At 43.1% G+C, this 10,663-nt stretch overlaps 1 protein-coding gene across 3 annotated transcripts; it reads right to left on the bottom strand.

Annotated features, from left to right (window-relative positions):
* Nucleotides 1–2,142: 2,142 nt before the first annotated feature.
* On the bottom strand, nucleotides 2,143–9,752 carry E2F6 (E2F transcription factor 6). Of its 3 annotated transcripts, none has more exons than XM_026037082.1 (7): nucleotides 9,674–9,752; nucleotides 7,046–7,094; nucleotides 5,487–5,703; nucleotides 4,980–5,138; nucleotides 4,577–4,691; nucleotides 3,841–3,988; nucleotides 2,143–2,762 (listed from the first exon to the last, which is right to left on the bottom strand). In XM_026037082.1, the coding sequence occupies exons 1-7, from the start codon at nucleotides 9,728–9,730 to the stop codon at nucleotides 2,758–2,760; spliced, it is 750 nt and encodes a 249-aa protein (XP_025892867.1). In that variant the 5' UTR covers nucleotides 9,731–9,752; the 3' UTR covers nucleotides 2,143–2,757. The 3 variants fall into 3 exon arrangements, with proteins under 3 accessions (XP_025892867.1, XP_025892868.1, XP_025892869.1); XM_026037083.1 differs by having other exon boundaries at nucleotides 5,493–5,703; XM_026037084.1 differs by lacking the exon at nucleotides 2,143–2,762 and having other exon boundaries at nucleotides 3,958–4,002.
* Nucleotides 9,753–10,663: the final 911 nt, after the last annotated feature.

The following is a 10,663-nucleotide window of genomic DNA, read 5'->3' as shown; positions in this document are numbered from 1 at the left end:
GAAAATAGATGATCAGCAATTCCTATCAAAGAAAAATAAAAGTGATTWGGGCTTTTTAATTTACTGCAAGCACACTCCCCAAGTACCTGTGGAAGGGCTTGCACACACAAATATGGTGAAAACGAACAACCACGGACTCAACAAAAATAGTTTAACTTACCTAAACTAATCTATAAAGAAATCAAGCAATATATACAAATCCATACAGTAAGATCTTATCAGATCTACATTTTAAGCGAGCTTGTAACATGTATTTAAGCTCAGCATCACTCCACAGCTTTTCCCACAGTCCAAACGAGTCTTGCAGGGAGCTGCTGACTTCAGGAGCCTCTGCTGTACTTGAGGGCTTTCCATTACTACAGGTGAGTCACGCAGCGAATATTCAAGTAACAGCAACCACGAGTACGTGGCTTAAAGCTTCCCAAGTCCACTTGTTCTACTGAAGGTGCACTGTTAAACCCATTAGGGTATTTAAGAAAATTGCTCAAGTATAACTGCCATATTAMGGCTTCTCCCTTTCACTGTGACAACAGCGCAGCTTGAAATTAAGAAATAAATCCCTTTCTACAGCTAAAAAGCCTTCACAACAGAGGTTTCTACAGTTAAAAAAAACCCACAAAGATGATAATCACTAAACGTTTAAAATGAGCAATTGTTAATGCTCCAATTAAATAATTTAAAATCAAGTTCTGCTTTTAAAAACTATTTTCCTTAGCAYGTATAAGCCATTCATCAAGTAAAGGTGCACTTAATCCCCAGGTCAAAATGCCTTGTCTCYGTGTAACAGAATCTCTCCCCTAAAGGTGCCACTCCGGCTTCCTCGKGTCCTGCTGGGATTTGTTCCACGTTTCAGAGCAAGTGGCAGGAACCYAAGGAGCTGAAGCAGCCTGGGGAGCTGCTGCTTCCCTTGCACATAGTTYCCCTCCACCGACCTCCCTCCAGTCAAACCACTCGTGCAAAAACAAACCTGCAATTCTGCCTCCTAGAGAGAAGACAGTTACATACAAAATCTTCATTTCTCTATTTTACAGCCATCCCTCTAGCTTTCTTCATGGAGCATCTTCCCCATTTTTACTGCCATTAATTTACCAAATATGCTTTCAGTTTGCTTTATTATTGCCACGGCTCAGCCCGTAGTTTGTGTTTTATAGAGAAGCACAAGGAGAGCATCCAACAGTGAGGTCCCATCATCTGGAGCTGGCAGTTTTTAGAACATAAAGTCAGTATTACTTTGCAACACATAGCTTAGTCTTCCCCTAACGCTTAAAAACTAACAAACTGAGCAGATAAATTGACTCTGAATCTTTATGAATGCGAATTTCATCTCTTCAGGCAATCATTCCACTTCATTAACAGAATATAAAACATCTCATTTCACAGTGTCTACATGAAACAGTTGCAGAGATGCTGGTTAGATGCGGTGGGCAGGGAAGGTGGTGCTGGCTTTAATGTGACCAACTGTGATTAGATCTCAACAGCTAGAGAAAAATGGGCAGRTGCTGACGCTCTCCTGTCTGGAAAACCCAGTACTCGTGTTCTGAGGGTTTTTCCTTTTTCTCCTCACCTGCTTTTTTCATCTGCCAGAGGAAACTATGAAGATGCACCTTCTAAAGCTGGACATGAGGCTAAGTCTATCAGTTGCACAAGAACAGTTAATTCACTAAGCATAACCAGGCTCAAAATTGTAAAGCTTCGTTGTGCTGATATGGAAGACAGATGAACAGAGAAGTTCAATGTAGTTGTGAAGTTTTTGAGTATTTGTCAGTTTTGCAAGGAGAAGCCATAAAGTTTCAAGCTATGCCATACATGTATTTTAGACAATAAGTGACCAATTTAAGCACTTAATCAAGTTTTTTTTCTGACAACCGCTAGCACACTGTGGCATCACAAGAATCAGATCGAAAAGCTACTGTCAGCACCATGTTTATCAGAATTAAAAAAAATTCTGATCAGTTTTACTGTTTGTAGTTATCCAGTGCATTAAAACAGTTTGAAGACAAGCCCCAAAATGAACTTTAGTACTGTTAGGCTGACCATTTTTTAAAAGCTTATTTTATTTTTATTTGCTGTACAAGGCAGAAATGCAAATCATCTCGATAAATCTACACCAACAACTACYTAGACCTGGTATCAATATATACAGAAGAGCCCCCTTCTTTAACCTCAGGGTTGATACCGCAGTTCCTGCAGAGTTGGATGCAAACGATGCAAGCAGCACCTACACGGTGTAAGGCAAAACATTCATTATATTTACATCTTGCTCCTTACACTGAAGGCTTCCAATACACCAGGTCCTTGTTACACCTGTATTTGACATTTCTGTTTAACAGCAGTGCGCTTCAGAACTGAAAAGTGCATTTCTTCATTATATACATTCTTACAAGGATCGTGGATTGTTCAGGAATAGTTTTTGGATCTTCATTTTTACAAGTTATTCCTTGCCTATGTTTTCCATCAATTCAAAGTTATTTCATAAGCTAAAAGGGCCATTTTCCCCAAACGCTGTAGATCACATGCAAATATGAAAACAAAACTCCTAAACACAACTCTAGGAACTGTCTTCTTTTAATTTAGGAGGATAAGCAGTCAACCAACCCACTGCTGTTTTAAATTTAAAATATTTTGCAGCATTTCAGGTCAGTAAGTTTGCAGTTCCAAGCAGTTCTGAAAAGGTTCTATAACACAGATATTTACATTCTGCATTAGAGTTTGAGTGGTAATTCATCTCTCACATCTCGCAGCTTGCTTCTGGAGATCTCACTCTGAAAGAGAAATGGAAAAAGACGATTGTCATCAGGAAATGTGTTTCTGAGAAGGCACTGCACTCGTGTGCACTGTACCTGCTTTTAATATAAAATATCTAGAGCCATTTCATAAAGGACATTCCCTTCTAAGACTTGCACACTGAAAGAAAGCACACAAAGTCTGAATGTGTTTCTCATTCTGCTAAATGTATCACCCACAGAGTTCCGTTTTGCACATCATACACAGGTTATCAGCCATGATATAATTCTCTTCTAAAATGGATAAACTTGGCTTATGCCACAATGCTGAAGCAAATCCACTCATTCCAAACTACATTACTGATATTTTGCATTCCCTCAAATCATCTTTAAAGAAAAGAATATTCGCTATTCTTACTACGGCAATATACATTTCCAAGCTAGCTGCTGCAAATCTTAAATTCTCTCCTGGTCACATTTTCTCATTCTGAACTATAACTATGATTTATTTTGGTAAAGAAAGGAGAGGAAAAAAAAAAAAAATATATATATATATATATATATATAAAAGCCTCAACAACGGCGAAAAGTTGTTTCATGAGCAAAGTAGGAGTTAATAAAAATAATTAAAAGGTCATCTCCTATCAACTAGTAAGGTGCATTTCTGAATATAATATAAAAAATGAATAATCTTTTGTGTTCTGAGCTACTGTAATTCCTGCCATGCTTATTTTTAAAAAGCAACATCCTGCAACACCGGGGCTCTGAGAGGCAGAATGAGAGCCAACTGTGTTTCAGGAGCTTAAAACACCGTCTCCCCGCAGGCCTGCCCCGCTTTTGGGGTGGAAGCGGCTCACCCTGTTACCCGAGGCCCAATCTCAGCCCTTGCACCAGCTGATCTCTAGCTGCACCGCCGGGCTCTGCTCGCCGGTGGTAACGCAACACCATAACCTTCCCTTTCAGGCACTTCCTCTGCTCCCACACAGCTAAAATCACTCAAATCATGCCTGGAAAATTACACTTGTACAGTTTTCTGCTTTATTAGAATTGAATAACACTTGCTTTTAATTATTATGCGCTTCAAAAAAAAAAAAAATCTGTGAATAGAAGATGTTACCTTCGTCTGGAGGTACCGATGGCTTAATTTCCGACGTCACAGTATCCATATCTTCAAAAGTTTTGGTACCTTGCTTATCTTGTTCCACTTCACATAAATACACATCAATAGGTCCTTTCGTGCTCTTTATATGCACTTCTATGCTATCCTATAAGACAAGGACTTGCATATAAACAAAACAATAAATCTTACAGATCAATTACCTATTTTTCAACAGACCCCACCAGGACAGAAATTCCATCCTGGCATGGTCTACTACAGTGTCAAAACTTTTTGATTTGGCTACTGTGTGTATCCTACTTCAGTATTATATGACAATAAATGTCTATTCATTAAGCAATAGAAAAATACTTATCAAACATTATCAAATTATGCTTATTTTATTATCTTCTTCTGGTTAGTGTATCCCTTTTAGTATATTAAAGTTAACAGTATCTTGGTATTTTCATTACCAAACACATTCTGATCCTGAAAATAAGTAACACTATTACAACTGGTCCATTATCTTCAGCAAAACTAAATAACTAAAGCTCAGACATGCTTATTGTTTAATAATGTAGGTAAACCAAAGTTGTGCAGACTGCTATACTTACTGCCTATAGCTGCAACACAGGAAAATGGAGGTACTAATATTTGCTACACAGGACTAAGAAATTGAAGTCAACTACTGACTGCTGTTGCAAGATCAGATTCTGGTGCATTTGTTCCTTGGGGGAGAGAAATGTATAAAACTTACTTCTTTAGGAGCTGGTACTTCCAATTTTGTTTCTTCTGGAGCTTTGATTGCAATAACAATCTGTTCTTGAAATGCCTGAATACTATGGATATCTTGATATGTCACATAAGCTAGTGTATACTTTGGTCAAGGATTCTGTAAAGTGATTTGTTAGTGGGCAGAAGCCGAGTATGATAATTAAGTACCACTGAAGTAACAGACCTACTTAAGAAAAGCAGTAAATAGTTCAGCTGAAGTTGCTTTTGTAATATTAGGTAGTAGCTGATGAGAAAAGAGCTGATACATGACTATGCCCATAACCAAGTGTTATTGCCTACCTATGGTAGCTGCTATTACTAGACACTTGAGTACTAGTAACCCAAGTCATAGGCTAGATAAGGTGATGTAAGAGTTGAAAGGATATTTTGCATTTTCTTTATCATCTGTAAGTTCAAACAGCTGATGAGCACAATCCTTGATTAATTCATCCAGAGCTTCTTCCATGGCTGACAAGTCAGAAAGTTCATCTCTAAGTTTTTGTTGTTCTGGTGCCCTTCCAACAACTTGATCAAGATCAGAACCTCTAAAAGAGCAGGAAAGCTGTCTACTATGTTTATATAAATAAGAGTATGTTTATTAAATACAGAAAGTGTATTAATAAGAACTGACATGGAGTTCTGGAATGTTTTACTCGGCTGAAATACACTCCACAGTTGTTTCCCCCCCCACTTGATATTCATTATTATAGTATGCAATGCAGACAGTTTAAAGGCTCAAACTATTAGTTTCATGTCCGAAACTATTTAGGATAGTTTCATTTATCATGAGTAATTAAATATGCTTAAAAACACTCAGAGTTTGAAATGATAAACATTACTTAGCATGCTGTTTTTCATTGTTTCAAAAACTTGAAGTTTCAAAGCCAACTCACACCCACTGGATAAGGTTCTTAGATCTTTTCTGAATTAAGTGGATTCCATCCAACACGTTGGTGATGTCATATACTCTTCGTTTTCGTACGCCAAGAGTTGTTGCTACCTCGTTTAAATCAAGGACACCATCTGGAGCTGTTTTGACAAGATCCATGAATTTTCGGGTCAAATAAACCAGGGATGCATCAAATCGAGGCCTTGTGACTTTCAGTGTCTCTGGAAAGATTTGATACAATATTCAGTGTAAATTACTGCAACAACATYAAGTAGTTCTTAAAACAAGGTCAGTGAAGACAAAAGTCTTGAAACACTACCGCTATTTACAAAACTGACACAGCACCATATAAAGTCTGTTGATCAGATACAGTTACTGCAAAACAAAATGTACTTAAATGCAATTGTGCATCCTCAGGCTTTCAAATTTCATGCTAACAAGCATATCAATAGTTATATAACCACACATTCACTGGCCTATGTAGACTCAAGCTACTAAGTGAATACTAGTAAAAACTTAGCTCAGTTCTAAATTAGCATATTAGGTACTGCCACAGTCCTGCCTGGGAACTGGAACTCTGATACTTGCTCTATTGGACAGTTAAAATGGTTCTTCATATCCTTTTGGCCCCAGCAGTCTCAACCAGCAGTCTCTCAAATAACTTCACAGTTCAAGCCTTATCCTGGCTTTAGAGACTATCCTCATCTTGGTGAGAGCAATCAGCATATTCTCAGGAACAGCAGAAGAGTTTCTGGTGAGTTTGGTTGGTTTTAGGACGTTACACACATATATTTGCTTTTAAGGCACCAAATAGTCTCCATGCTTGTGCAGAGGTCAAGRAGTCAATGAAAGACTGGCAAACCCTGCTGTTACAAACCCTGCTGCATCTTCTCCTGCAGAGCAAACTAGGTATTTCTCATSCAACCAAATGGTGTCACTAAGTGGTGTAGTGTTATGCTTCAAGGGACCGTATGTGTATACACACGCAAACATAAGGAAATCCCCCTACGAAGCACATTCTTCTTCATAATCTTCAACATTTTTCTCAGGATAAATAAAACGTGCACTTTTACTCATGGTATATCATATTCATTCAAAAGGAACGTGCACTTTTACTCATGGAATATCATATCTGTTTCACAGCTGCAAGCTTGTGTGAACAGTTGAATATGAACTGACAGATTCAAGAAATCACTAATCAGTTTGGACTCTTATTTTAAGAAAATGTACAGCGAGTAAGAAAAAAGACAAAAAAAATCACTTAAGCTTGTGTTTGTTACATTTGTTAATGCCAGTTGAAATACARATTTTTCCAGCATGATGCTCCACTTCTCTAACTCATTTTTCCCTTAAGCTCACTTTCATTGTARAAGGTTTGAGGTTCAATTGCAGCAGATGCAATGAAAACAGAAAAACTAAGAATGTGTTGCATGATCTTTGTCGTTTCATGGAGTATGCAGCATTCTTCTGTCTTTATTAGATACATAGCTTTATAGCACATACTTGACATTGTAAAAAAAAATACTTTAAGGATAATCTTTACATATAGAATGAAGAACTTACTTCTTCCAAACTGTAGCTCATCTTCCACATTCAGGTTGATCATTGGTGGCTGCAGAATTAAAAGGACAACTAACGTTACAGGATTTCATCTACATGAAACTTCTGCAGATGAAACCCCCCACCTCAGCTATAGATGCTAGAGGGACCACATCACTGATAACTCAGCCAGTACTGCTGTGAAGGAACCCTACTGGAAAGGAGAAATACTCACTTATCAGCTTCTGTCAAGATTTTCAAGCTTTAATCTCAACACATCTTCCTCTGCCTTGGAAAACAGGAAATGCCACCAAAACTCCCTAGTGCTTTGGCAATTGTCCCAACAAAAAGCAGTATCCGTATAAATTCTGTAAACACCAGTTTCAAACATTCCCTGTAACAGTTCATATACCAAAGGCACTCAGATTACACAGTTATTTTGTACTAGACTTTCAGACTAGCAGAGTGTGGAAACTCTCATGACCATCCCAACTATGCCCTTCCTTTYCCCCTTCCTAACTCAGGCAAAAGGAAGAGTTTCAAATTCACAGACCCATTCATTCCAGTTGCAAGAGTCCTCAGGGGGTCTCTATTCTAGCCCTCTGTTCAAAAGTGAACTATAATATCTATACGTAAAGATCTTCATCAGACCAGCCTTACTCAAGTGGATATTGAAAGCTTCTAAGCTTCAGTAAGAGGCTGCATCTCTCTGTGCACCTTCTTTCACTGCTTATCTGTTCTCACAGGGAAAAATTTCTCCTTATACCAAGCTGGAATCTCTCTCATCTCTCTTATTTCAATTCATACCTGTTTTCTACTTTCCTTGTCCTGCTGTTAAATGTCTGGTTCCAGCAAGAGCCTCCTATTAAGTACTGGGGCACTTCTATGGCTTAACAAGCCCATTTCCCTCAGAGTTTACRTGCTCTAATCCCCACACCACTTCTGGTGGATGTCTGCTGGCAGCACTCAAGTTTGTTGACATCCTTTCCATTCTGAGTCCCTAAAACYGAACCCAGGTCCTCCTCCAGATCATCAATAAAGATATTAAATAAGAGAGATGCTGGATCCTTGAGAAACTCCACTTGTAACCTGCTCCCAGGTGAAACACAAACCATTAACCACTATTTATGAGCCTGATGATCCAGACAGTTTTTCATGGATCTAGTAGCTGCCTATCTGTAATATCACATCTTGAAGACAAGGATGCCACAGGGCACTATTTCCAGAGTCTTGCTCAAGTAGATGATATCCAATATTTTCTGCCTACAGACTTAGTTCTTTCAAAGATGACAATCCATTTGGCCAAGTAAGAAGTCATGCTGGCTGTTCCCTGGCTCCTTCTCCTTTCTGTCTYCTTCTCCCAGAAATGCCTTCCAAGAGAACTTGTTCCATGGTTTTCGAAAGGCTGAACTGTGGCTAACCACCAAGCTGGACCTGATCTCCACAACCTCCTGAAAATGATAGAGAACAATCTCACAATTACATCAGCCAGTTCTCCCAGACTCCTCTAGAGGAACCTGTTGGGTTCCATTCCGTTTGTATAGATTGAGATTTCTCAATAAACTGATAGTTCACCCTACCAGTAGCTCTGCTCTTCCTTGAGCCCCATCCTTAAATGCAATAGCCCAGAGCACCTTCCTTCTCAAGGCTAACACAAAAAGTCCAAGTGCTTCAGCCTCCTTGGATCTCCTGCCCCTAACTCACTTGCCACATTCAACAGCAGAGGCACATTACAAGTTAAACCACAAGAAGTTAGTTACTTTGCCACCCTTGACATTCCTTGCCAGTTTTAGCACAAAATAAGCTGCAGCTTTACTCACACCAGACCTACACGTCCAGACAATGTTTCTATTCCTCCTTTGCAGCTTGTCTTGTACCTCCACCTCCCACAGATCCCACCTTCCCCTGCCCACAGTGCCTCTATACATCTGCCTGTTTAGCTGCGTATCCCAAGGGAACATCCCTGAATGCCACATCCCTATGCTGGAGTGAAGTCACCCTCACCAGATGCCCCAGCTCTTGGACTCCTCTGTTCTACAAAGTGTCAAAAAACACCCCAAAAAGTAACCTCTGCCAGTTGTGAGGTTTGTGTTCCTGCTGCCCAGCACCCACGCTCTGCTGTTACCCCCCTGGCTGCCTCGGCACCTTGGGCACCGCTGGCCCCGGCGGCCGCAGACGCCTCGTTCCCAGTTTCCTGGTACTCGAGGAGACAACCTTGGATGGCAGCACCTGGGCTGGCCCTGCAGGTCACTCACTGTCCCCCTTCTCCCTCAAATCCATCCTCTCTAGCGGTAAGAAACTTAGAACTACTGAAGGAAAGGAAAATCATAGAAATCTTTCCACGGCACGAACGCAGTGCTATGAAGCCACGTTAGCCCAGCAGCTGAAGTTAATAAAACCACGCACAGAATTAAAAGGAAGTCAATTTTTAATCAGGTGCTTCATAACCTCACCGAAAGCAGCGCGGGGAACGCACAGCGCTGGATAACTCGGTCTGCACGGACGCTGAGGGAAGCAAAGCGGAGCCGCCGCCCGCGGCGGGTTCCCCCARCACCCCCGGACGGCGCCACCGCCGCCCTGGCAAGCGGCCCCGCGCCCGCCCGGCCCCGCGCCCGGCGCCTCCCTCCGCGGCCCCGCGCGCCGCTCACTCACGCGCAGCGTGTCCGGCTGCAGCGGCCTCAGCCGCTCCCACTTGGCGGGGGCGGCCATGTTTGCCCGGCCCCTCCTCCTTCCTCCTCCTCCTCCTCCCGGCGCCCGGGGGGCGCTCAGCGGCGCGGCGGCCCCGCCACGGCGGAGGGAGACGCCGCCATCGCCCCCCGCCTCCCGCGCACACGGGCCGGGGGCGCCGAGCGTCGCGGCGGCGGCACCGGCAAAACCGCCCCCCCCCCACCCCGCACCGGGGCGGCGAGCGGCGCTTCCCCTACCCAGGAGCCCCCGCGCCGGCCCCGCCCTCGCCGCCTTTCCCGCCCTGCGCAGCGGCCGTTGGGCTGAGGGGGGTGGGGGAGCAGTGTCTGTGCGGCGGGTGTGGAATCCTTAGGTTGGGAAAGACCCTCAGGATCACGGAGTGCAACCATAAGCTCTGCAACACCCTGCTTGTCGAACCATGYCCCTAAGCACCTCGTCTGTGCGTTTCTTGGGCGTTGTCAGGGACGGGGACTCCCTGGGCAGCCTGTCCCAGTGCTTGGCTGCTCTCTCTGTGTAGACTTTTTCCTAATGTCTAACCTGAACCTCCCCTGGTGCAACTCGAGGCCATTTCCTCTTGTCCCATCTGTAGTTATTCTGGAGAAGAGATCGACCCTGGCCTCCCTGCAACCTCCTTCCAGGTCGTTGTGGGGAGCRATAAGGTCTCCCCGGAGCCTCCTCCACACTAAACAGCCCCGGCTCCTCCAGCCGCTCCTCACAAGGTCTCTGCTCCAGCCCCTGCACCAGCTTCGCTGCCCTCCTCTGGACACGCTCCAGCCCCTCCATGTCCTCCATGCAGTGAGGGCCCCAACGGGGCACAGTGTTGTAGGAGCGGCCTCCCCAGTGCCGAGCGCAGGGCGCCGGTGGCCTCCCTGCTGCTGCARATCCCCATAGAAGCCACACAGATCCGCATAGGAGCCAGGGGCCCGTTGACCTCCAGGCCACCAGGGCCCACTCACT

Source organism: Nothoprocta perdicaria, unplaced genomic scaffold (assembly GCF_003342845.1).
Source record: "Nothoprocta perdicaria isolate Ctin4 unplaced genomic scaffold, notPer1 scaffold_19, whole genome shotgun sequence".
NCBI classification, from domain to species: domain Eukaryota; kingdom Metazoa; phylum Chordata; class Aves; order Tinamiformes; family Tinamidae; genus Nothoprocta; species Nothoprocta perdicaria.
The sequence above is the reverse complement of the archived record's forward strand: the minus strand, read 5'-3'. Positions and strand labels throughout refer to the sequence as shown.

Excerpts from the sequence above, each read along its gene's own strand:
- E2F6 (XM_026037082.1), bottom strand. The coding sequence starts at position 9,730 with ATGGCCGCCCCCGCCAAGTGGGAGCGGCTGAGGCCGCTGCAGCCGGAC. Across the intron at positions 7,095-9,673 it reads TGCAGCCGGACACGCTGCGC|CCACCAATGATCAACCTGAA; the intron begins GTGAGTGAGCGG and ends TTAATTCTGCAG. Across the intron at positions 5,704-7,045 it reads TGAGCTACAGTTTGGAAGAA|AGACACTGAAAGTCACAAGG; the intron begins GTAAGTTCTTCA and ends AAATCTTTCCAG.